Source organism: Mastomys coucha, unplaced genomic scaffold, assembly GCF_008632895.1.
Source record: "Mastomys coucha isolate ucsf_1 unplaced genomic scaffold, UCSF_Mcou_1 pScaffold22, whole genome shotgun sequence".
Lineage (NCBI taxonomy): Eukaryota > Metazoa > Chordata > Mammalia > Rodentia > Muridae > Mastomys > Mastomys coucha.
Window position 1 is genome coordinate 136,228,537 of NW_022196905.1, and position 27,827 is coordinate 136,256,363.

Sequence of the window (27,827 nt, forward strand, 5' to 3'; positions counted from 1 at the left end):
GTGTGTGTGTGTGTGTGTGTGTGTGTGTGTGTGTGGTATGAATGCTCACATGCCCCTATTTCATGTCCTACTATGAACCAAATTTGACTCTTTCCTATTGCATTATGGGAAAGAAAGCCACTTTCCCCTTTAGGTCACCTCTTGCTCTGCCAAGTTGTTCTCTGTGTCTTCCCTAGTTTTCCACCATTGAGACTAATGACATTCACACCCTATCCCATGGTCATGGTTGTATCTTTCTGGCCTGACTACTAATTACTAATTGTGTAATTATTAGTGAAAATTGAGGGATATATACACCGTAATCATACAGCTTTTGCTAAGCAAAGTTGACCTGCTTCATGACTACATAATATTTAATGCTCAAGCTTCTATTTTTACAGATGTTTGGATTTCCTGAAGGTTCTAGTTGCCTTGCTTTTCAAAAGGGAGTGTGCAAATATGTGCATGTTAACTATATATGAAAGTTAAGTTTGAATATATGTGTGTGTGTGTTTTGCTATACTTAAATACAGTAAATAACACACACACAGGGGGAGGGAGAGATAGGGAGAGGGAATTCATCATGTACTCCTGACAACCAGGGCATAAACTTCATGTGAGGAACAACCCACTTGTAACTTTTGGAAGAACTAAAGTAGTCTCCGAGAGGCTGTGTGGTATGTGAAGTGATGTGAGCTCAAGGCTCATAGACCACACAGAACATTAATTATTAATGTTTAAAGTTGTTGAATCAAGACTAACAACAGATGTATAACATTAAATTCCTAAAAAGGTTTTGAAGAGGTTGCCCTTGGTCAGGGAGGGGAAAGTTGTTCCATCTTAGTTTCAGTATGCCAAACTTGTGTGTATATACTTTAATTAAAGTCTAAAGTAGAGCTGGGGACATAGCGTAGTGGGTAGAGTGCCTGCCTGGCATTCCTGAGGCCCTAGGTTCTGCTCCCAGTACCACCTAAAACCAGGCATGGTGGCACATGCCTGTATTCCCAGCACTGGAGAGACAGAAGGCAAAGGGTTAGAAGCTTGGAGTAATCTGTGCTAGTTAGCTTCCTGTTACTGTGATAAGCACTATAACACAAAGCAATTTAGGGAAGAAAGGGTTTCATTGGCCAACATGTCACAATCACAGTCCATCGCTGAGGGAAGTCAGGCCAAGAACTGGAGCAGGGGCCATGGAGGAAGGCTGCTCACTGGCTTGCTCCTGGGACCACTGTCTGCTACTTTTTCTTATACAGTTCAGGCCCTCCTGCCTAGGGATGGCACTGCCCTCAGTGGGCTGAGCCTTCCTATATCAACTAGAAGTCAAGAAAATGTGCTCTAGTCATATCCCAAGGCCAATCTGATGGAGGCAATCCTTTATTGAGGTTCCTTCTTCCAAGATGGGTCAAGAGGACAACCAAAATTAGACAGCACATCACCTCAGAGTTCAAAACCAGCCTGGGTTACATGAGAGACCGTCTCAAAAAATACAATGAAATAAAATACAATAAACTGAAAGCATCCTTTCACGGGAAGAAAGCATGTCAGAATGACATGCTATAATGAGCATTCTCCTTGCTGTTGGGGTGTCTGGATTTCAATTACTTATGCACAATTATATTGCACTGTTTTACAATTGCAATAATGACCATGTGGGCTTTGCAATCAGCATTTCCTCAAGCCTTGCTTTGACCTTGCTGTGAATGCTTGCACAGGTCAAGCTAAGCTTTCTGGTGGCTTTCTCCATCTTTTCTCACCGGTATCCTGTGTGATCATAGCTTCATCTGAGAGAAAGCAGGAGTTGGGGGTAGGGGGCCTGGCATAGAGAAGAGCTCTTATCTAGTGACCTTGAATGGGGCAAGTCCCACTGCTGACTCTTTGCCTCTGTTGGGAGATGGTGACTTGTAATAGCAGGTTTATTTGTGCCTAAAGTAAGTTGCTCAATGAACAATCTGTACCCCCGTGAACCCAGGATGGAAGGGGCTTCTGTCACACCTGTCACATCTGCTTCATCTGCTGTTTGGAGGCATTTCTCCTGGTAGGGTTGGGAATTTGCCAATACCTATACCCTCCTCCTGCCAAGGGTCCAATGACAAATCAAAGCTCACACTGAGAGCTCACATGCAGAAGATGGGAGAGGGGCAGCTGTGCTGGAAGGTGTGTACCCCATATGGATGAAGGCTTCTCTGAGGCTGCAGGTAGAACTCCCTTCTCTTAGTCTTCCCCAACCTGTATACTCTAGCTCCCCACACACATCCCAAGCCTAAGGCTGCACAATTAGGACAGAATAACATATGACAGACTGAGGGGAGTGACTGGATACTCAGATAAGGGTCCCATGATCTTCCCTACCTCTAGGAGGGAATAGAACAGCCAACAAGCCCAGCTGAGATTTGCAAGCAAACATGGCTGGTCATATGAAAGATGCCTAGCTCTGCTCAGTGATAGTGCTGTGCAGTGCTGCCTAAGGTCCAGTCTGGTCAGCCTGAGCAAGAGAGTTTCCATCTGGGACCATCTTTTCCAGGTGGTAACCACCACCGAGTATGGGTATCTTCTCCCTGCTGTCTCGGCTGCGCAGTGATTAATGACATGTGAGCACGTTGCTCGGTGACCTCTTGGCTTCCACTGCTGCTCTCCTTCACTCCTCATAACCATTTGCAAATATTAGCTCCCTGTGTCGTTTCTCCTCATCAGCTGCTTTCACAGGTGACAAGCCGGGGGCTCCTCAGATTGCCATATAGTATAAGCTCCAGCCCTCATGACAATCTGACATCTGGTGAGCCATCTCTGAAGTTTCTAAGGGAGGGCATCAGCAAGAAGGTTCCAAGGGGAGTCCCAGAGAGAGGGAACTTCAGGGCCTTATGGTTTGGGGAAGGCCAGGGCTGCTGCATGCTCCCCAGGAACCTAACGGTGTGTGAAAATAGACCTCCCATCATTTAAATCAATGTATATGTTTAAGGAAATGTATTTGCTGGTCTTTTTGTATATATGGGTATATTACATGCTAATATGTTTGTGCACCTGTGCAGGGGTGGAGGCGTGCATATGTGAGTCTGTGAATATGGAAATTAATGTCAAATATTTTTCTTAATCATCCTCCACCTGATTCTTCAGATAGAGTTTCTCATTGAGCCAGAGATCACCAATTTGGGCAGACAAGCTGGCTAACATACCTTAAATATCCTCCTGCCTCTGCCTCCCCAGTGCTGGGATTATAGGGTTCCAGCTTTTTACATGGATGCTGGGGACCCAAACTCAGGTCCTCATGCTTGAGTATCAATCACTTTATTTTCTGAGCTAACAACCCAGCCTCTTGTTACTGATTGATTAATTGATGAATTGATTTTTGTTTTGGAGGTGAGGTCTTACTATGTAGCCTAGGCTGGCCTTGAACTTTATATCCTCTTTCAGCATGCCCGTGTGTGTGTGTGTGTGTGTGTGTGTGTGTGTGTGTGTGTGTGCGTGCACGCGCGCGCGCATACGCGCACACACACATGCCCGCATGATAGCACAGATGTGTGAGAGTGCATATGTGTGCACATGCATGTGGAACCCAGAGGACAACTTTGAAGTATCATTTCTCAGGCACCATCCACCTTTTTTTCCCCTCTTTTTAAAAAGAAACAGAGTTTATCATATGTCCTTGAACCTCCAGGTAGGCCAGTCTGACTGTGTTTCCAAAGAGCCCCAGGTTCTTATCCCAAGAGTTCCTCCTTGAGATTAGAAGCATGCACCACCACACCTGGCTTTTCTGCATAGGTCTGGGGATCAAACTCAGATCCTAAGGTTCCAGGACAAGCACTTTACTGACATAGCCAACTCCTCAGTCTCTCTCTCCCCACTGCTTTGTCATTTATATGCACCTCTAGTATAAAACCAGTTCCTCTGTAAGCAAGGAACATCAAATACAGCATTCTCCATGGCTGTGAGTCTACCACGGATCAGAGCCTTTCATGAGCCAGAATTCTGAAGAGCTATTAACTGCCCACGTTCTGAGTGTTCCTTGTGAGAAACCAAAGAGGGTATTTTGCTCTTTGGTCATTTAAATTCGTTTTTATTCCATGTCTCTTACATCCATACCCTGTATTGAAGTCCCTACTCTATAAATTCTTGGTTTTGATTTCCCCTAAAAAGTTAGTAAAGTTGCTATGGGTAGTTTAATTTCAATGCGAACTGTATTTTAGGGGAAAAGCAGCAAAAATTGCATATAGCTTTCTCTTTCTTGTCTCTATAAGTGTGAACTCAAATTATTTATAGTTTGATACTCAGAGATGGGCTCTGGGTATTTATGTAGCTGAAAAGCAAAGGGGCAGGGGTGACTGTGGAGAGATCGGAACACTTGGACAACTGAATACATTCATTCACCCTGGAAGTCACTGAGGCTTATTCTATGACCCCTATGCCTAGCAGAGTTCCCAATCCATGACATATTTGTCCAGTTGGCCTGGTTAGAAAATAGTGAATACACATATAGTGAATACACTATAGTTATTTTTCTGGCTATGACTGACCAGGGCGACTGACAAGGGCGACTTATGGGAGCCAGTGTGGACCCTGGCGAAAGTCCATCATAGATGGGGAATCATGGCGGCAGGAGCATGCAGCCTGCACAGAGGGGAAGCAGACTGAATGCGGTTGCCTAGCTCACCCTCTGCTTTGTATTCAGCCCTGAATCCCAGCCATGCATGGTGCCATCTACGTTCAGGATGGGTCTTCCCACTTCCCTTAGCCTACTCTAATAAACCCTCTCACAGACAGGCCTAGTAGTTTGTTTCCATGGTGATTATAAATCTCATCAGGTTGACAATTAAGATTAACTGCCACAGTAGGTATGCCAGGTGATGTCAATAAACAAATGATTAGATCAATGGAAAAAAAATAACAGAAAGCATTTTGGAAAATGCTAAGTTCCTGAAAGCTTGCCGCTGCCCAAGTGCCCAGTAGTGACAGGTGGCCAGCAGACAAGACTGACTATGCCTAGACTATTCTGATGGAGGCCAGGGGCGATGTAAAAATATCACACTCTGGGCTCCCCCAAGGGACCCTAGTAAGTCATAAGGTTCTGAGTTTCTTCTTGCTGTAGTTTTACATGGCCCTTTTCTGTTCTTCCCCACCACCCTGTCTTCCATTCTGAGGAGAGAGTTCCATGGATGTTTTGTTTTCTCTGCCACAGGAGATACTGGCACTCACGAGGTCATGGCCCCCATCATCGTGGTTGCCCCGGGCAACAGAAGTGTGGTAGCAGGGTCCAGTGAGACCACCTTGGAGTGCATAGCCAATGCCAGGTACAGGATGTGGTCTGGGCAGGGGGAACTCAGGTGGGGCATCCATCATCTGAAAACCCAGACCCTGACATACTTCCAAATCTGGGACTTTAAGCCTTGATGTGAAGCTGCAGTGGAAAATTCCAACCTGACCTCATGTGTCTGATGGGTCGGAGCACAGATGCACTAATGAATACACAGATGAAGAGAGCATGGGAGTCCCTTTGGGCTAAGTGTGCAAACTGCAGATGAAACACAAATGGATTTCATGTTCAGACTTCGGTCCCATCCCTATGCAATCTTACTGTAAATATCCAAATATTCCAGGGGGGAAAACCCAAAATAAAAAGTACGTATGAAGGCTGGTATTCCAAATAAAGGCCACAGAACCTAAACTAGAGGTCAGGGAGATGGCTCAGTCAGTAAAATACTTGATACACAAGCATGAGGACCCAGTTTCCACTCCCCAGAATCCATGTAAAAGCCAGATGTATTACCTTACTTCTGTATTCCTAACATTGGAGAGACAGACACAGGATAATCCCTGGGGGTCTGTGGTATAATAACCACATTGACCTACCTCTAGCCTCTCCAAGACACACATGTATACTCACATGCTCCAATAAAAAAGAAAGAACCTGGACTTGGATATCCTTCTGTGGAGAAACAGTGATGTGGAGAAAAGCATATGAGCTCCACACTTCGGACTGCAGCAGGTTCGCTTATCCTGGAGCACTGCGTGTCACATGTCAGGGAATGCCGGGGACCTCATGCTGGATACTTCCTCCCACTGTCTCTGCAGTCTGTGAAGTGAGGGAGAGGTCCCCTCAGCAATGATGACTCAAGCTATAGGGGGAAAGATGAGACAAACCCCTGAGCAGCCAAGGAAAGCTAGTTCCTCTTGCCTTTCTAGGCCCAAGCATGCCCTGCCTACTTCCTGGTCGCTCTAGGTTGAAGTTTAGATGGTCACACCTCCGGTGTATCTGTGGGTCCCCTAGTAGTATTTATTTTAAGCATTCTTTTCCTGAGCAAATGGAATCATTAGCATATATGGTCCATTGCTGCTGCAATTAGCTATCCTTGCTCAACAGCCCTTGAGCAGAATGTCTCATTGAGGCGAGCCGTGAGGGAGTGGAGCTGTATCTGGATTGATTTTTAAATGTCCATTGTTCAACCCACCATGGTTCCTGGTAGAATTAGCTTTGTCAAGCTCGCACTGAATGCCTGAAATTATTATTACTGCTGTCCACGTGATTCACCGCTCGCTTTCACCGGTGCCCTTCCGCTTTCTTTGCAGGCCTGTGGAGGAGCTTAGTGTGCACTGGAAAAGAAACGGAATTCGACTCACAAGTGGACTGCACAGCTACGGGAGGCGCCTTACCATCATCAACCCGACATCAGCAGACACCGGGATGTATGTGTGCGAGGCGACACTCCGTGGGAGCACATTTGAGCCAGCCAGGGCCAAAGCCTTCCTTTCCATCATAGGTAATGCTCAGCCCAGAGGTACCTGCTGCATCCTAGGTAGCTCTTCATTCCCACCATTCCAGGCAGACAATAGAGCTGCTGTGCATCCCACTGACTTGAAGTATTTGTGCATGTGTGCCACCTCTGTAGACAGATGTGGAAGCCAGAGGTTGATATCAAGTGACTCTCATCTGGTACCCTCCAACTTATTGTTTGAGATAGGGTCTCTCTTTAGGACCTATAGCTTGTCATTTTACCTAGACTGATTGACTCCACAGCCGCTCTCAGGATCCAGGTGCCTTTACCCACAGCCCTGGAGTCATAGATGATCCACTGCTGACCCTGGCTTTTTATGTGGGTGCAAGTCTTCAAGCTTGTGCTCCTAAGTCATCTCCTCAGTTCCCACTGACCTTTATTTTTAATGACATTGATTGATTGATTGATTGATTGATTGATATGTATGTTTGGAGAGGGGATGCTCACATGCCACAGGATGCATGTGGAAGTCAGAAAACAACTTGTAAATCAGTTCTGTCCTTCCAGCATGCATCCTGGGAATCAAACTCAGGTGGTCAGGCTTGACTGAGCACACCTTTTACAGCTCAGTCATCTCCCTGGGCTGCACTGACCTTATTTTTAATGAAGTAAATGGCAGTCTGGTAGAGTTTATCTTCCAAGTTAATCCCATTTGCTTCAGACCAAAGCAGGAATGTTTCTAGTACCTTCCAAACACAGCTGTACTTCTCACTTTTCTCACTGTGACGTAGCACCTGGTAGCACCTCAAGACAGGACAAGTCTTTAGTTTACAATCGCAAGGCATATAGTCCTCCGTGCTGTGGAAGGCATGGTGGATGGTTTTAGCTTCGTTTTTGGTTGTGAGACCTTGCAGCCCCTAAGATCTTACCCAAAATTCCTGATAGATTCTAACCCTTGAAGGTCTGTCCCCTGTAACCAAATTTGACCAAAAGTTTTGAAGTGTCCCAAAACAGCACCACCACCTGGGACCAAACATTGAAAATGGGAGCACATGGGGGACAGTTCACCCTCAGACCATAATCATCTGCCACCATAAAGCTGGAAAGTGGAGGTGGGGTCATCCTTGTCACAGCCATCACCTGCCTCTTCTGGCCTCTTTTTTGCCCCAAACTTCTTCCTAACTCTCCCTGGCTCTCACGATCTGTACTCAGAAGTCAGCCTATGTGATGTCGACTCCAAAGGAAATGGAAACTGCTGGCCATTACCTTTGGTTGAACTGAAATGTAAGAACAGCAATCATTTTTTTAAAAAACAGGCCAAGTATAACCCGGTGGTGGGGAGGACAGATAAAGTTAAATGTTCCGAGTCACCGCTAAATACTGTAAGATCACAGTTGTGGAAGCGTGGCTTGGGCTGCGGCTGAGGGAATTGTAAGCTTATCACAAGATTATGATATGGGCACATCACACGGGGAGGCAAGTACCCGCACTTGATTTTCCCAGCTTCCTGCATGGTCACGAGCTTGTTCTTAAAATGGCTGCAGCTGCTGTCCTGCTGACCTGTGAGTCCTCAGCAGAAGCCACTGCTGATAGAGAGTACCTCAAAGGCAGCTTCACTCCATCTCTTCTCAGAAATGAAAGGCATTGAAATGGAGGGGGGAAAAAGGCCTCTCCAGAGAATCACTCCTTCAATAATACATTTATTTATTATTTTTTTTTTGCAGTTTGCCATTTTGCAAAATAAGAAAAGAAAAATGCACATAGATTGCTATGAAATTAGCCAGCACCGAGGAGCACTGCATAGAAGGTGGTTGCCCTGAGCAGTCTCTTGTCTGTCAGCCATCGGGAGAGGGCTTTGCACTCTCCCTGTGACTTTGCTGCATACAGCCCACCAGCAACTTCCAGAACAGGTCATGAGGGTGATCAGAGAATCAGAGCCACAGGGCAGAGTCACCAATCACTGCTGATACCACCCGAGGGTCTGAGCTCTCTTCTGGCTGCCAGGGTTAGATATGGGTGTGAAAATCATATCCCGTTCTCAGCAGAGACTTCCACTGGGCTTGATCTATGGCCGTCTGAGCACAGTCCATTATAGATTGAACCAAAATTAAAATTTGTGATGTGTAAATCTCTGGAAGACAGGACTCTATTGTGTTAAAAACATTTTAAGGCAATTTAAACAAGGGAGGAAATTTATCTCCCTATAAACTCAAATGTTTGCCTCTATCACCATTCCTTCAAGTATTGAAATCTGTCATCCTAACTTTGATAACTTGAATTCATATCAGAATCGGGTTTTGTGCTTACCCCTCACCATCCCTCATGTTCTAGCTTGTAAAGGTGTGGGAACACACTCCCATTCTTTTGTGTGTAGATGTATGTATGTGTGTGCACATGACATTGAGTGCCTTCCTCAGTCACTCTTAACCTTATTTTTGAGATTTTAAAAAATAATGTGTGTGTGTGTGTGTTTGTGTGTGTGTGTGTGTGTGTGTGTGTGTGTGTGTGTGTGTGTGTGTGTGTGTATACAGCTGCCTGCATAGACCCAAAGAGTGTTGATTCCCCAAGAGCTGAAGTTGAAGGCAGGTACAAGCCTTCTGATGTGGGTGCTTGGAGCTGAACTCGGGTCCCTGCTAGAACAGAAAATACTTTTAACCACTGAACCATCTTCCTTAGTTTTTGAGACAGGTTTTCTCACTGAATCTGTAGCTTGCCACTTCATCTAGACTGACTGGCTGTCGAGCTTCAGGGATCCTCCTGTTCCTACTTCTCACATCCCTCAAGTGCTAGAGTTACAGGGACAGGCCGTCATGAGTGCCGAGGGAGCACACTCAGGTCCCCATGCTTGTGCTGTGAGTACTTCACCACTGGGCCACCTCTTGTCCCCAGTGCTTTCCGTCTTAATAAGGTTGACTTCAATCTATTTTGTTTAGAAGTTGTTGTGACAGGTGGAATTTTGTGGCTGGGTCACACTGGAGAAAACCCCAAAGAAAGAACTTCTGTTGATTCAAAGGACTCAGGGATTGTCACCAAGCCCGGCCACCACATCAGGGAGGGATCCTGGGCAAGCGTGACCAATCTCCCAGGCTGTCACCAGCAGAGCTGGGCAGAGAGCTATTGATATGAGCTTGCAGATGAATGGAAGCGAAAGGAATCGCCTTCCAATTACGGATATTTCACAGTGATGAGACGAGACAGACGGCGGCAGCTATTTGCCCTGCCTGTCAGCTTCCAGCTGAATTGCTCAATTTCTGTAGTCTAAACAGGACTCCAAGCTCTGATCACTAGAAGGTGCCTGGCATCCACCCTGCAGAGCCCTGAGGCCTGTCCCCTGACCTCCTCACTGCTCAGTTGTCCTGCAGTCCCAATGACTGGCCTCCTTTCCTCCTGACCTCTGCTGTGACATCTCCCTGCTGGCCAGACTCTGGACCATTGCCCTGACACTCAGAGGCTAACATGACCCCTGTGTAACATGACCCCTGCCTCCCTATGGTATGCAACTTTCTGCTCTGCTACCATCTTCTCTTTCTCGGTGGCATCTTCCAGGCATAGGAACCAACTTTGCCTCCCATGGTGGGTGGGAAGTACTGGTGCTGCCCCCAAGGAAAAGCTCCTTCCCTGCATTTGCTGATAGACTGTGAGCTTTGCTACTTCCCATGCAGTTCTGTGATGGAGATTGCCCATGGTCTGCAATGGGCCTTGCCCCTTACTTCTTGCTCCCTAAGTTCAGCCATCTCCCAAGCACAGCCTCTGCCTCTGCCTCTGCCTCTGCCTCTGCCTCTGCCTCTGCCTCTGCCTCTGCCTCTGCCTCTGCCTCTGCCTCTGCCTCTGCCTCTGCCTCTGCCTCTGCCTCTGCCTCTGCCTCTGCCTCTGCCTCTGCCTCTGCCTCTGCCTCTGCCTCTGCCTCTGCCTCCTGTCTGGAGCCAGCTTTGTTGGAGGCAAACCCTGCATGGGTCCCCTCAGGCTGTGAGCAGCTGTCTGTGACTGACCTTGGATATACATCCTTTAGCTTCTGGCAAGCTTGCCTGTCAATGAGACTAGGTGTCCCTTGTGAATCTTCCAGAAGTCACTATGCAAGAGTCTCAGCTGTGCTCTGTAGCAGTTGGCATGTGATAGGATAGCAAGGTATGTGGCAGGGAGATATAAGCATAGGTTTTAGGGTCCACTTGTGACTGTATGGGTACCTGGTTGCTGCACTTTAAGGAGTGTCTTTGGTATTCTTGGCCTTGGTTCCGATCCCTGACATGGAGAGATGGTAGGTAAGGCTACTGTCTGAAACAAGGGAGAGTCAATGAAGCAAGTTCACTGTAGAAATGCTGAAAAAATGGCTTCATGTGCCATTAGCATGACCGTCGTAGCACCTGTTGCATTGTGCTGGCTAATAAGTGTATATGTCACATCAGTAAGTGTATGTGTCACATCAGTGAGTGTACGTGTCATGCTCTTTTCACACTAGGAGCCATGATGCTCTTGCCATCCTTGGTCAGGATAAAACCAAAGATGGTAACTGTGATGACTGGCTTTAACTGTCCATGTGATACACTCTAGTGTCACCTGGGAGGAGTCTCAGTGAGGGTCTGCCTAGTCCTGGTTGTCCTATGGACATGTCTGTCATGGATTGTTTTAATTAAGCTGATGGATGTAGGAAGACCCATCCTAAAGCCAGCAGCAGCATCCTTGACTCTGGGCCCTGGATTGTAGAGAAAGCAAGCTAAGTACCAAGCATGCATGTGGTTGTTGTCTCTGGTCTTGACTGTAGCTATGACACAACTAGCTGTTTTAAGTCTCCAACCATCAGTTCTCTGCTGTGGTGGACCGCAACCTGGAAATATGGGCTAAAATAAACTCTGTCTCCCCTAAGTTGCTTTTCATCAGGGTGTTTTATCACAGTGACAGAAATAAAACTAGGCCAGTGGCTCTTACCAATTATAGCATTTCCACTCACTGTGGGGGACTGTTGGACTTCTTTTCTTCTTGACTGACAGATTCAACATGTCCTACAGGAGCCACAGCCATTCTGGGTCCACCCCCTGCCAGTGTGCAGAGAGCTCCTTCATACCCTGGTCCTAGGAGCAGAGAGTGGCTGTATTGGTTTCTTTTCTCATTGTGACAAAAATAACTGAGCAAAGTAACTGAGGGAGGACTGGTTATTTCTTTTGCTCATACTTGGAAGGCCCATCATTGTAGGGAAAGCCCTGCAATAAGAGCATGAGGCAACGGGTCATACTGCATCCTCAGTCAGGAAGCAGAAAGAGATAAACACTGGTGCTCAACTCGTTTGTGCTTTAAACTGAGCCCAGCCTACAACCCACAGACTGACCAGCGCTGCCCACACCAGGGCAGGACAGTCTTCTCTCCTCAGTTAAACCTTTCTGGAAACATCCTCAAAGACACTCTCAGGGGTGTGTCTCCGTGGTGTTTATAAATCCAATCAAGCAGACAATGAAGACTGGCCAACACAACCACCAATACAGAGAACTCTGTCAGTTTCTTGCAAAGCTATTCTGTCTCCCTGAATGCAGATCACTCCGAAATACAGATACTCTATTTTAAAACAAAGCCACTCGTATGGCTGGTACAGTGTCACAGATGAGCAGCCATTCTGTAGCCTAGTAGGTGTTTATGTCCCTCTCTCCCTCCTTCCCTCCTTTTCCCCTCAATTCCTCCTCCTGTCCATCCTATCTACCTTTCCCTTCCCCACCCCTCCTTCCCACCATCTGTCTTTCCCCTTCCTTTCTTTCTTCCTTTCTTCCTTCCCTTCTCCCTTCTCCCCACCAGTTCCCTTCTTTCTCTTCCCTTCCTCCAGTTCTTCCATCTTCACACCTCTGTCCTGCTACTTGCCTCTCCTGCTTTCTCGTAGAGAAAGTTCTCCACCGTCTGGGCTCCTGCCATGAGACCCAGCCACTCAGCTAACTCTGCTCTCCCACTCTCTCCATTTTAAGATCGATGACCTTTATCCCACTTGCGGAGCTCATTGTGTCGCATACAGAGCACACAGGTCCCAGGGGATCTGGTGTAGACATCCTCAGGGACCATTCTGCCCTCTCCAGTGGACAAGGCACTCCGTGTAGACAGTGACTGCAGCCAAAGGCAGAGCATATCCGCAGAGCTGGCCCTCTAGAGGGCAGGGAAGCAGATGGAGGAAATGTACTGGTCAGAACAGGCCTGGGGCTCAGTCTGAATCCACCACCAAGCCAGAAGGCTCTCCAACATGGCCGGGGTATGCACTAACCGCCCCCACTGAGGCTGCTCTAAAAACCAGCACCTCTGCTTCCAGCCCCTTCAGTCAAGGCTCCAGTTTGGAACTACTTGGAGGGACCCTGCTCCGGTTCTGACACTGCAGCTGGGCCATCTGGAGGACATTCAGCCCATGCTGGCTTTGTCGGATTTCACCCAGGGCCAGAGACTCTTCTGATATCTTCATCTTAGTTCTAAACATGGAAATGCCCGTTTCTATCCTTGGTTTTATTGGCTGCAGCTGTGATCGATATTTAACAGTCCGGTGCAGGCCTGTGCCAACTGGGCTCTCTCTCTCTCTAAGAGTCTCTTTTTTGCCAAGACACAGACAGACTCACCCAGTTGCCCTTGGAAGATCAAGTGGTAAAAAGGCACAGGCCTTAGATGACTGTCCTCATGGTGTCTCTGTGGCTCAGCTGGAAGTCCCCACAGCTGAAGACCTAGTAAGTGCCCCACTGTCCTCATCCTGTAGACAGTGTGGAAACAAGCATGACCCTCGAGAGCCCCCATTGAATTGGGTTGGTGTGAAGGACCCACAAAGACAGGTTGTGGCTTATGGGTGGCAGGGAAGAAGCGCCATGAAGCAGGCTGTGTCACAGGTAGTGTCACTGTGGCAGCTCGAACACCTAGCCTGTCAGCTTACCTACCTGACAGGCTTCCAGGAACAACAGGCTGTAATAGGTGTCTCTGAAGGGTCACAAAGTTTTCTGGTGCCTCTAGGCTACCCTTCTGGACATGGGTGAGAGAGGTGCTGTAAAGTAGGGAAGTAGAGTACCTGCCTGACTGTGTGCTATGCACCATACCTACCTGGCCTCTGATTGTGGTGAGTGGCATCCCCTTATGCATGTCCATCCCCAGGAATACTGGTGGACTCACTCTCTCCATCTCTAGTCATGTGCCACTGTGTACTCCTGAGAAGCCAAGAATATAAATAGCACCTGGGTTTCTTAGTAAATTTTTTTTTATTGCCATGATAAGACACCATAACCAAGATAACTTATTTTTTTTAAAAAAGAGTTTATTGGAGGGCTTCCAGTTTCAGAGGATGAGTCAATGACCATCATGGAATGGAATGTGGTAGCAGGCAGCCGTAGCACTGGAGGAGTATCTCAAGCTTACTTACATCCCCATCTAAAAACACAAGGCAGAGAGCCAATTGGAGGCGAGCAGAAGCTTCTGAAACCTCAAAGCTGCCCTAAGGGACCCACCTCCTTTAACAAGGCCACTCCTCTTAATCCTTCCTAAACAGTTACATCAAATGGGGACCAAGCATTCACATATATGAGATCATGGGGGGTGGGGCATTCCTATTCAAACCACCATACAATGGCCCTGGAGGTGCTGGGCATCAGGATGGGTATATGCTCTCAAGTGTGTCTCCTATTGGACACATAATTACCCAGAATGAAGACAGCCACTTCCATGTGACATACAGCAATACTGTTTCCATAACATTCTTGAAATGAAAAACTAATGAGAGTAGAGTTTGATCCTGGTGGATGGCATCTTCAAGAGGAAGGACTATTCTGTGTTCCAATACAGTGTGGACACATGCCCCTGCATGTGTGATTATGGTGCATGGAACAAAACACGTGTGTGCACACACAAGCAGAAGCATGAAAAAGCAGTAAAGATGAACTTTGTTGCTCACAAGAGTAACACCCTGTAGGTGGACTTAGTACAGGATGGCATTACCAGTAGGGTGATTATTGTAAACCCAGACCCAAGAAGACATAAACAAGATCTGTATCCCAGGGCAACACTACGACAAAGTCTAGCTCAATGAACCAGTGAGTTTCCAGGTTACTTGTAGGGCACTGGTGAGGGGTCACTTACAGAAGCATGGTTAACCCCAAAGTAGCCACCTCACCTAAAGCATGCTATCATGGATGACATCTTCCCCATGGGCCACACAAATAGAGTCCCCCCTTCCATTAACTTTCCACCTGGTCTGTACTTTGGCACCTCCCACAACCAGGCAACTATGTTTAGCCAGGGCAGAATTACATACAGTGGGCTGGAAGGTGCAGAAGGGAGTGGCTGAAGTCTCAGATAAGGGTCTGAGGACCTTACATGCCTCCTCCTTCTACGAGGGAGTGAGGGTCAGGCATGTGAGGGTCTCCTAGGGAAGTCACAAGAGTTTTGATGAAGATGGCTGTAGCCATTGTCCTAGGAGGACAGAGTTACACAGAGTAAAGCGAGGAAAGGGTATATAGGCTTTCCCATATTATGACTCGCAACTGCCTGAGACTTTGCAGTCATCTAAAAATAGAATGTTTGACTGAGGAAATGGAAACTGTAATTAATCATGAGCAAATGTTGATATTTAACTTAATTTTTCCCCTTTTACCCTCACATCCCTTTAATCAGAACATGATGGTAGCTATTGAATTTAGCATCCACTGATGAATATGGGCCATGACCTGTGCATAAGGTCCTTGACAGGCTATACCACAGTGGAGTTGGAACATAAATAGTGCTGCTAGCGTTACTATTGATTAGAGAGATGCAGCTGAGCAGGGAATATCTGTGTGCAAAGACCGGGAAGACTTCAAGTCTTTATGGCTCGTCTCTGGTCCAGCCCGGTCTACACACACAAAACCTACATCAGAGGGTTTCGCTTCTGTCTAGTGGATCCACGGCCACCTCCACAGGGCACGTGGGTAGTTGGGGCAGGGCTCCTGCTCAAGAGGCCCAGGTAATTGCAGAGTTGATACCCACTTTCTGCCCATTCAGAAACCTTCAATCTTTTCTTCTTGGAATTCATATGTTTTCATCTCTGTTCCCCTCTTTAAGTCCCACCCTGGTTTGTGATTTTTTTTTTCTTCTTAAGATGTAGTCAATATAGGAGACACACCAAGCCTTATTATCCACATTTAACACTATTACAATGAAAAGAAGATGTCTCCAGAAATTAATTATCACGCAGAAAGGGAACACAAGAGCCTTTGTCATCGTGATAATGAAGTATCACTGCCTCCTTAATGCTCCCGAGCCTGGCCATACCTCTGCTGGATTCTGCTGAATAAACTGGGGAAAATGTTGCAATTTACTCTCCAAGGAAACTCATTGTGTAATGCTACCACCATTTCTTCTTCCCCACGCAAGGGGGGAGGCTAGAGAAAAAAGTGCCTGGGAGTTTCCCTCCCTGCTAAGGCTGGATGAGAGTCTCTGCCCATCCTCCATCCCCCCCCCACTATTATTTTGCATTCCATCGAAGTATTAAATTTATGTTTTGGAGGAGAATTGCTAAGACTTAAAAAAAAAAAAATAAGCTAATAGGCTGCGCTGTTCCGCGATGCAGACCTGGCCCCTTGTTATAGGGCTATTCAACATCCTCGCGGGTGGTGTTTAGTTTAGATATGGAAACAAACTAGCCTATAAAGTACTGTGCTGTAAATATACCTTTATGAAGCTCTTGGGATGCCCTTTCTAAAATGTGAATTAAGATATTCCATGATTTCAAGCCCGTAAACTGAGACGTAGCCATCGCCCTGAGTGGTAATTTGCTTTCTGAATCCTTGGAATATAAATCGCCTTTGCCCGCTGCTCCCTGACTTAGAGTCTGTGAGCGTGATGGTGACTAACGATGATGTAGTTAGAACAATCCTGAGAGCTCAGACTGGGTACTGGGGAGGCGGCTCAGTCAATAAAGGGCTGGCTACACGTCCATGAGGACCTGAGTTCAGTCCCCCAGTACTCAGAGAAAAAGCCAGGCATGGCAATGCCCATTGGTAATCTTGGTTGTAGGGTAGAGGAGGGTGAGACAGGGGGATTACAATCTAGCCAAATTGCTGAGTTTCAGATTCTGTGATAGAAGATGTCTCAAAAAATAAAGTGAAGAATGATTGAAGAAGACACTTGACACTGACCTCTGGCCTACACACACACACACACACACACACACACACACACACACACACACACACACGCATGCACACAGAAACATACAGACACATATACATAGAGACAAACATACAGATACACACACATAGACACATGGACATACACATACAGACACACACACAGACAGACACACAGATACAGACTCACACACAGACATACAAATACACAGACATACTAACACCCACCCATACAGACACAGACAGACAGACAGACACATACACACAGACAAACATACAGACACACACAGACACACAGACACATGGACACCCACACATACAGACACACACACAGACACACAGACACTCGGACACCTACGCATACAGACACACACAGACATACACAGAGACATACACAAAGAGAACATACACACAAATATACACACACACATACCACAGAGGGAGGGAGGGAAGGAGAGAGAGAGAGAGAGAGAGAGAGAGAGAGAGAGGGAGAGAGGGAGAGAGGGAGAGAGGGAGAGAGAGTGGGGAATGCATGGTGGTCCTTGACATTATTCTTGTGTTAGTTACATTCCTGTGTTAGTTAGTTAGAAAAGCAACTGAATGGAGAAAGGGTTTGCATTGCCCACGGTTCTAGCAGGAACAGGCAGGGAAGCCATGGTAGCAGGAGCGGAAGACTGGATGTTCTGCATTGGGGTCTGGCTACAAAGCCTCAAAGCCCATCATCCCTAGATGCTCACTTCCTCCAGTGGCTCCCTCTCTTAGAAGTTCCCCAACCTTCCTCCACACTCCCGCCATCTGGGAACCAAGAGTGCTCACACACTCATGAACCTAGGGAGGACATTCCACATTAAGACTATGACATCCTTTTACTTAGGGACTGTTTTCTTCTCCTTGTTTAAAGAGCCACCATATTTCACTGCTGAGCCAGAGAGTCGGATTTTAGGGGAAGTAGAAGAAACCGTGGACATCCCATGTCGAGCCATGGGTGAGTATGGGAAGTCCCAGATGGGGACCCGTGGTCAATGACCGTGACTATGCAGATCAACCTTTAAGTCCTTCTGGGGGGCAGGGAGCATGAAGTCTGGGAATGATGGACAATGGGACTCAGTAACCAGCCAGTGACCTTGCTGAAGGAAATCATCACTGTGAAGATCCTGCTTCCTTGTTTGTCTATAGCACACCCCAGGGGTGGCAAGATGTAATATCTACTTACCCTCAAGAGGGGGAAGAAGTGAAGAAAGCTCTCACTCCCTGTCTGCCAAAGAGACAGAGGACTCAGAAGACCCTGTGACTCCCCGCAGGGTCTGAGTTCCCCAGAGTATGTGCGCCAAAGACCACGGCTCTCAGGAAACCCATCTTCATCCACCAGATGATAAGGACCAGGGGCCACATCCATCCATCCATCTTCAAGAAAAAGAGAGTTCTTTTTATTATTAGTTAGTTAATTAATTAATTGACTTTTAAAGACAGGATCTCAGAGAACCCAGGCTGGCTTCAAACTTTCTATGCAACCAAGACTGACCTGGAGCACTTTACTTGAGCTGCCTGCATCCACCTCTGAGTGCTGGGATTATAGGTGTGAGCTACCACACATGGTTTATGCAGTACTGGGAATGAAACTTGGGGCTTGTACATGCTAGGCAAGCATTCTGCTGACTAAGCTACATCCCAGGCCCCATTATTAATGATCTTGAACAGGAACTTTACCTTCTTTTCTGCCCCTTTAGCTCTGGGGCAGCTCTCATGCTCCACAAGTCAGTGTGCCCTTCTCCCTATGGCTCACTGTACCCATTACCCTGTCCATGAACTTTATCATATGGTTTCACAGGGAGTTAAATAACACTCAAACTTGCACACGTGTGCATGCATGCACACGCGTGCGCACACACACACACTACTACTACTTTAAAAGGCATTCTGTTAACAAGACCTGTATAGATGAAAAGGCTCTTTTCCTGTCTGTTTAGATCTGGCATCATAAAAATGGTTTTCCTCCTCTCACTAACAGCTGGAAGGGAAGCTTTGCTTTGTGAGAAACAATGACCCCCACTTGTAATGAGAGCGCTGGAGATCCAGAGTAGCAAATGTGAAGCAGTTTATTTTATGACCTTGCTAAGTCTGCCATCGGCCTATAGAAAAGGCAGCAGAAAACTGTCCTAAATTCCCCATCCAATTGGTTCAGGATAAAAAGCTTTTATCTAATGGATGTCCTGGGGCTGGAGACTCCCTCCTTTTCTGAGCTGTGGCTGACTGCCTGTGACTTTCCTACCCTAGCATGAACTGGAAGCACCTGGACAAGCAGATATCGGCAGCTAGCTAAGGACGACAGGGAACCTGTGCCTCCTGCTTGTCTCTGGCCCTCTGATGAACCTTAAAGGCATCTCATACTGAAAAATGGACCAGACTGACATATTTCTCACACTACCAGTTTAGCGAGTGTCCCAGTTTCACAAGAGAGACGTTATCTCTCTACACACAGTTGAAACCTTTCATCAGAGAAAGCTCGGTTAAGTGTTCTGCTCAGAGCCTCCAAGATGAAACAAGTTACATATTGGAAAATTATCACCAAGTGCCTGGCATGTAGAAGCTCCTCGCCAAATACTGGGACCATTCAGCAATGCAGCACAAGTCCCCAGCACATGTTCCTGCCATGACACTAGATTCCCCCTCCCGTACTCCCACCCCTAGAGCTAATGCCTAGGACTAAGAGCAGAGCCGCTTCCCTGTATTCAACCAGCCCCACCCTTCAGTTCTGAAATGGGAGCTGTGGGACTCCCAACAGCTCTTGGTAAACACAGTCGCCTCTGACCCAAAGTCCCTTCCAGTGATTTACATCAAACCTACCCTTTGGCAAAGGACTTGTGGACTCTGGTCCCTACTCTTGGTCACCTCGTCATGGTCACTCTCTAAGCACGCTGTGTTTCTGTTCTCCTCAGCCGCAGCTCTGTTAATGCAGCCATAGGGCAGGACAGGAGAGGGATGGGACAGATGCTGAGTGGAGACACTTCGTACTGTGATGGCCTTGTCCTCTCTCCCCTAGTGTAGCAGCCTCTAAAGTGTAGCTCTGAGGATAAGAAGCTATGTGAAGTCTATATTTTAGAAATGAGTGCATTCTCTCCTACATGCTTTACTACTGTGGGGCCTCCGGTCCCCACTTGACACTAAATTGCCCCTAATGGGAACACACCCACCCTCCCTCCCATGTAGTAACTATTATTTTTCAGTAAATGATAATCTCAACATTCTCCCTCTGACAGGAGAAGGCTCTCTTCTTCACATAATTCCTGCAGGATAAACCGTTAAGCACAGACTTGTAAATGTGTATTGAACAGGTCTTCCCCACATTGCTCTGCCGTCATGAGATTTACAGCTTTCCCTTAACTTTGGCAATGAGACAAACCACAGGGGAGGTGGGGCTGGAGGGGTACCCTGTGAGAGCTACATCATGTAATCACCATTATGAGGTTTTACATGAATTGTATATGCTTTTACCTTGAAATGGATTTTAAAAAGTTGTCCTGATTTAATGAGAGGTGACAGGAAACGTAATTAAGGGAAAGGACTGCCCGAGAACACATCATCTGGAAATGCTCCCGACATTAGCTCTATTCATTCAAATGGGCCTTCTACACCCACGTACACTGAGATCAAGTCAGGGGTCTGAGTAAGCCTTATAGAATCCTGGCAAAATGTGCTCTTTAAAACTTTAATCCATTTTATGATGCCAGGCCTGGAGGCACGTGCCTGTAATCCCAGCACTTAGGAGGCAGAAGCAAGAAGGCCAGCCTAGCTGTGAAGCAAGATTTGTCTCAGATCCAACCAAAAAAATAATCATTTTTATCTAAGGAAACTGAGGGACAAAGGCATCTAAACTCTAGAACTAACTCTTTGTACCTCCTCGGGTTCCCATGGAGGAGGAAGTTGCCTTTCTGGAGTTTGTTATGTCATGTGGGTTTGGGCTGGTTCTCTGTGGAGCCTCTTGCACACCTAGTTTTTGCTTTCTGGGTGGGTGTTATCCTCTTGGACTTAGGGAAGAGCAGAGATATTCCCCAGGAAGCTGTCTTCCCCTAGCCCTGCACAGGTTTGAGTGGAGGGCCTATGTGTCCCCTAAGAGAGTGGGTTTTCCCAGGCACTGAAATGCTATTGTCCACCAGCCCTGGGCTATGTGAACTGACTTCTGCCATGGCAAAGAAAAGCTTCAGAAGTCCACACGTGCTACTTAGGCTGCAGGCAGTCCCCTCCATATACCACCTAGTTTATGTAAGCCTGTCTTAATGTCCACCGTGGAAGCCAGGCCTTGTTTCTCACTGAGATACCACACACAAGGGAGGGGAAACTAGGCAGGGATCTGGGTTTTGAGCCCATCTGGTCCTCTAGTCCTTTATTCTAGTACCCTGCTGTGTTGTCAGCTTACTCCGCTCTTGGGGTACAGGTACAGGGCCTCCTATACCCCTACTTCCTGTCGTCATAAGGATCTTAGGGACAGAGCAAGTTTTTCAGTGTCCACAAGCTGACACTTCACATGTTCTCACCTCCTTTAATCGGGGTGTCCCTAAGGCTTGTAAGTCACTCCCCCAGCAATACAAACTTTCCTTAAGGCCATTGATATCCATCAGCTCATTGGATGAGGCAGCGTTTGAGGTGGAGAGCTTTGTTATTGACTGTAGTAATGAGTACCCACACTATCCACAGAGCCCTTGCTAAGTGCCTGGCAAGAGGTTTACATATAAACCTGCCCAATCTTCACTGCCTCTGAAGTTATATTAGCGACCTGTTTCATTGATGTGACTAAGTATCTAACAGCGTGAGAGTTCAGTTCCTCATGACAGGGATGTAGAGCATCAGGAACTAATGGTCACATTGTATCTACAGTCAAGCTGTGGAAAGAGGTGAATGCTGGTACTCAGCTCACTTGCTCATTTGTGTTCAGTTAAGGGCCCCAACCCATGTAATGGTGCTACCCCCAATAAGGGTGGGTTCTTCCCACTTGGATCTACCCAATCTAGAAACTCCCAATGACCCTGGACCAGACTTCCAAGCAGGGACAGAATCAGAGACATCAATCCTATCCTAAATTCAAGGGCAGTTACAGTTGAACTCTCTAAATGAGTGAAAACCTGGAATCCTCAGGTGAGCATGGGGAGGACCCCTGGCCCTTGCTTTATTCCTTCTTCCTCTTCAGACCTCTTAGTGTGGGTTTCTTCAGGTCAGACGAGGGGCGTGTCCCCAATAGATAGGATGTGGTATGAGAAGATTGCTTCAGAAGACATTTAGTCTTTACCCACCTACAGAGACCTCCTGGAGTGCATGCAATGTTCCTCTCTGTTCCTCTCCAGGGGTTCCTCTTCCCACCCTCCAGTGGTACAAAGATGCTATACCCCTCAGCAAGCTCCAGAACCCTAGGTATAAAGTTCTCCCCAGCGGAGGCCTCCACATTCAGAAGTTGAGTCCAGAAGACTCCGGAATCTTCCAGTGCTTCGCCAGTAATGAAGGAGGAGAGATCCAGACTCACACTTACCTGGATGTGACCAGTAAGTAACAGTATGGCCAACCTTCGGATCAGACAGAGCTGCCGCCTCTGCCCAGACACAGGGTGGTAGTAGCATCCTGTCAGCTCTTGAGGTGAAAGGAAAGGGCCCTATGATGGATGAGCAGTGAGCTAAGGAGAGCCATGCCCTAGGCACACCTGCAAGCTTTACTCTTTGAGGTTGAGTTGTCAAAAAAAAAAAAAAAAACTTCCCTTTTTAGACAAGTAGAAAAATATTTCCATTTTCTCCCCCTCTGGACAGAATCAGGAAGACTGTATAGTGTACTACTAATCTTTGCCTTTTGATCCTTTTTTCTCCATTAAAAAAAAATTCATTCTCTACTTTAGTTTTATTGAACAATTATAGTTCTTTTGTGGGCTTCTTTTATTATCCCATTAGCAGAAATACCATGGTACCCTGTCTTTGAAAAAATAAAATAAAAGTACAGGTTCTCACTGTATGTGTGGGGTTTTCTTTCTAATCTCCCGCAGCTGTAACATTGTTCTTCTGAAATGAAATGGAATTTAGCGGTTACAGAATTGCACCTTTCAAGTTTGCCCTTTTAGTGGCAAAGTGCTGATATTGCAGATGTAAGCACCACTGAGGAGTGTGGCCATGCATGCATGTGTGTGTGTGTGTGTGTGTGTGTGTGTGTGTGTGCGTGTGTGCGTGTGTGCATGGGACTGGTGGCTCCCTGTAGTGTGTGAAGAAATGGCCAGGTTCCTAAACTGCATGTGTGTATTTTGGTAAACTTGGAGGTCACTGTCCTTGACCCCCGTGCCAGGAGTTACATTTGTCCTCCACACCAGAGCACTGGAAACCAATCTTGCTCTGAACAGTAGAAATAATACTGGGTTTTGATGCCAGGAACTGAATTTGCATCCATTAGAATTATTTAAAACCTACCTTTCAGCAGTGGCCAGGGTGTTCTGAGGCAGAGATGAGCAGATAGTTTGGGGTTGTTTCTGGGTTTGTTTTGTTTTCCTTGAGGGCTCTGGTAGTAGATGTTGTTGACTTTAGGGGGCATGGTCTATATCACATCTACGTAGCACAGAATACATGCCTGTGCAGGAGGGTATGGGAGTGTATGGAGGGTATCTGAATCACTATCGCCAACAACAACAACTTTTTCTATCTTGTAGAAAAGGGCCAGGTGCCTAGTCTGGAAAACATGGGTACACAGGCTGCATTTTATCCCAGCATGCCCCTGTCGTATTCTTTTTACGCAGGATTGCGCAGCCATCATACTGCCTGCCTGTCCCCACATATAAAAAGAAGCCACAGCATGGAACAGGAGTCCTTAAACATGTATTTCAGCTTTCAGAATGCTCCCAGAAGTGTGGATGTATCATCCTGTAGTTGGCACAGTCTGTCACCTAAAGTACAGAGACAGTTGGTTTCTGTAGATAAACGTGCTTCCTGGGGCCCCCGTAACTTCACAGGGGGCTTCTACTTCGCTATAGACACTAAACACTAACAGGTGATTCCTGGGTGTTGAATAACACAGGATTGGAGCCACTCCAGAATGACTACTGGTTTTGACATAGTATCCTTCCCTCTGATTGGTCCTACGAGGTCTGGTTTGATGTAATATCCTTCCCTCTGATTGGTCCTGCATGTTCTGGGTGACTCCCAGGCAGGCTTCTCAGAGGTGGTGCCACATCGTACTGTTACCTCCTCCCTTCCCCACACAGATATTGCTCCTGCCTTCACCCAGCGTCCAGTGGACACTACGGTTACTGACGGGATGACGGCTGTCCTGAGGTGTGAGGTGTCCGGGGCTCCCAAACCCGCCATCACGTGGAAGAGAGGCAGGTGGCTCTGCAGCGGCCATGGCTGCTGTGGAAAACACTGTAATGTTGGCTGCATTTTTCCCCTTCTCAGTCACTGAGGGAAGATTGAGTAACATTTACTGAATACCTCTGACAGGAACTAGATGTCAGGGTGCAGTGTAAGACAGGTGAGCCCAGGCTCCTAGAAAACTTGGGAGCTGGGGTCCCCAGCACCCCTGTGTACCGGCTGTATCCGTGCAAAGCTGTGTGCCTGTCAACCTGGAACAGGAGAGGCAGAGACAGGAGGTCCTGGGGGCTTGTTGGCCAGATGGTCTAGCCCAGCCCAGTCTGTGAACTCCAATTCTCAGCCATACACCTTGTCTCAAAAAAAAAAAAAAGACAGCCTCTACATATATGCCCACCATTTACGTGTGAACCTGTGCATATACACATGCGCACATACACCCACACACAAATATAATATGCAACCTGTACGACAGTGGTTCTCAACCTGTGGGTCGCGACCCCTTTGAGTACTCAATTGATCTTTTTATAGGGGCTTACAGCCAATAGGAAACACAGACCTTTACCTTATGATTTATAACAGTAACGAAATTGCAGTTATGAAGTAGCAACAAAAATAATTTTATAGTCGAGGGTCACCACTACATGACGAACTGTATTAAAGGGTCACAGCATTAGGAAGGTTGAGAATCACTGCCGTACACACCTACAATGTTTTTTAAATTATCAAAGTCACAGGGAGTTAAAAAGGGTAGTAATAACTGTGTAAATATGGCTGTCCTCTACATAAGCCCTCCACGAGGGCCATCTGCCCTCTGGGGTCCTCAAGATATTAAGCCCTGGATGTGAGGTAAACAGGAGAAGCAAACACCCAAGGCAAGGATTCCATACACTGATCATAATCTGTTTAACAGAATCTCACAGTGCCAGGGAATAGCATGTTCCTGGTATTCATGATCCCCTCAGTGATGGGAAAACTGCTTCAGCCGTTTTGCACCCAGGATGCTCCCTTTGCGCGGAGTATTCTCCTTCCAGCCGCGGTCTTCCCTCATCCTTCCCTACCAGAGGCTGTGCTTCTAACGTTCCTCTCTTTTGCTCCTCAGGGAACCACATTCTGGCCAGTGGCTCTGTCCGGATTCCTAGGTTCATGCTGCTGGAGTCCGGGGGGCTGAGGATAGCTCCTGTCTTCATCCAGGATGCCGGCAACTACACCTGCTATGCAGCCAACACGGAGGCCTCTGTGAATGCCTCTGCCATGCTCACCGTGTGGAGTAAGGACCGTTCTCTGAGAACCTACTGTGAATCCCGCTCTTGTCTCTGCATGATCTGTGTCCCAGGGATATCAATACCTCCTTAGATTTTTCTCACTTAATCCAAAGAAAGTGATTATTTTTACAACTAATTTATAGAAATCTGTTGAGTAATTAAATTTTCTGTTTCTGAAAGAATAATTAGGAGACATATCCAGAGATTCACTGGGTCTATTTCAAGAGCCATAACAGATCGACTTTTTAAAATCAGTAGACTTATTATACCCAGTTGGCTGGAATAGCTAAAGTAATGTTTTGATTAATTTTATAAGAAAATTGAATTAATCATTGATAGCCTAAAGAAAGTATTTAGAAGTCTAAGGAGATTGCTCCATCAATAAGATCCTTGGTCTGCAATTATGAGTTTGATCCCCAGCACCCACATAAAATCAGGCACACACTCGTAACCCCAATGCTATAGAAACAAAGACAAGAGGGTGCTGGGGGCTCACTGGGCAGCCAGTTTCATCTTGTACATCTCTGGGTACATCTCCAGGTATAGCAAGAGACTCTGTCTTGTGAAATAAAATGGCCTCCACATGCACACATACACATACATGTGCACAAACACACAGGACCATATGTGCACACACAACAGAAAATATTTTTCCTATACCATCTGATGTATAACTGCATTTAAAAAGAATATTTCTTGTATAGTAGAAGCAAACAGTGACAACATCCTTTGTTCCTCCAGCTTTTGCCAACCTCAGTGTAGTAGGTCACTGGTTCTTGAAGTACAGAAAGAATTGCTTTCTGTAACATGACAATTCGAACACCAAATGTCCCCTGCCTCTAGTGTATAAGTGCTCTTTCCTCCCATTACTCCTGTCCACTTTACTAGTAGCTCATTTTTCAAACGGAAGAAGCCGGCACACACTGAAAATCTCTTTAAGGGTCTCTGGTGAAAGAGAAAGTTCAAACTCACTCAAGTAATATGTGAAGATGCAGTTGGTTCTAAAGACACATACATACACATACACACATGTACACACATGCACACACATGACCACACACACACAAAAACCCACTTTTACTCATATCTGGCATATTCTCTCATACCATCACTGTACATTTTGATAAATGACCCTTTTAATGGAATTTTTTGATATTTTTTCAATTATATGTATGCCTGGGGGCAGGAATGGGTGGTGTAGAGGATATGTACATGAGTATAGGTGTCCACAGAAGCTGGAAGAGGGCTTTCAATTCTCTGAAACTGGAATTATGGGCAGTTCACATGGGTGATGGGAACTGAACTCAGTGCTTTGTAAGAACAATATGCATGCTTAACCACTGAACCATCTCTCCAGCCCCAAATAACCCTTTAAAAATGTTTTATTGGGTATTCTCAAAACATCAAGAGGTTTTATTTTTAAACTTATTTAAATTCTTACAATATTGGCGAAATACTAAAACAGAGGCTTCGTTATGTTTGGAGGTTGGAGTCAAGCAGGTCTGATGTAAGGGGGAACATTAGCTTCACATTCACAAACTTGTGGAAAAGGAAATAATGAGGTCTGACTCTCCGTAGGTCATGTTCCTGAAACTTCTTTGGGTTGCTGAGGATCAAAGTTAGGACCATGCTAAGCGACACTCAGTCAGCACAGTGCCCAGTAGACTTACCCAGGTTTCTCAGTCTAGCTATCTGTGCTAGTCACGTGCCCTTTCATAGGCAGGCAGGTCAGTATGCTGGGCCTGGAAAGCCTTGGGACTCACAAGTTCTATTTCTGGGTGTGGTACTAGAGTGGGATCCCCTGGCTTGTGTGTGGCTGACTGTGGGGAAGCTGGCATCTGCAGCAGCAGCAGCAGCAGTGGGTTCTGGGGTCCTCAGAGGTGAGGCAGTCAATAGGCTCTGTCTCTCACCAGCAGTATGGTCCTAGGCAACTCGCAGTAGGCCTGGGCATCTGTGCTCATGCTCAAGTGTTAGGATCTATGACAACAGCCATCACAGGTTTGCTCTTTTGATTAACACAAATAAAAGTGACTTCCAATGTCACAGGGTACTGTGTGAATACTAGAAAATTTTAAGACAATAATTAACTTAGTGAAGAATATAAATTTTATTTATCTGCTATCTATTTATTTATGTTTTCATTTATAATACCGTTGATTAAACCTAGGACTTCTAACACCACGCCACATCCCAGCCCTTTTTTTTTTTTACCTCTTTTTTTGAAATAGGGTCTCATAATGTTTCCTAGACTGCTCTTAAACTTAGCCTGTAATTTGCAGGGTATGAACTCACTCCATAGCCCAAGCTGGCCTTGAATCTGTGATCCTCTTGCCTCAGCCACCATCTCCACTCCTGCTTTAAAAATCCAGACTTTAGGCTGGAGAGACAGCTCAGGCAGTTCAGTGCTTAACCTGCAAGCTTGAGGGCCTGAGATTGATCCTCAGAACCCACACA

At 46.5% G+C, this 27,827-nt stretch overlaps 1 protein-coding gene across 1 annotated transcript in view; it reads left to right on the plus strand.

Annotated features, from left to right (window-relative positions):
* The window catches only part of Sdk1 (sidekick cell adhesion molecule 1), a 976,484-nt gene that overhangs the window by 690,372 nt on the left and 258,285 nt on the right, over window positions 1-27,827 (plus strand). The window contains exons 6-11 of the mRNA XM_031338568.1: window positions 5,150-5,261; window positions 6,538-6,728; window positions 17,685-17,768; window positions 22,120-22,314; window positions 24,006-24,122; window positions 25,211-25,378. Of these exons, the coding sequence (XP_031194428.1) occupies window positions 5,150-5,261; window positions 6,538-6,728; window positions 17,685-17,768; window positions 22,120-22,314; window positions 24,006-24,122; window positions 25,211-25,378 (867 nt within the window). The remainder of the gene's footprint in view (window positions 1-5,149; window positions 5,262-6,537; window positions 6,729-17,684; window positions 17,769-22,119; window positions 22,315-24,005; window positions 24,123-25,210; window positions 25,379-27,827) is intronic.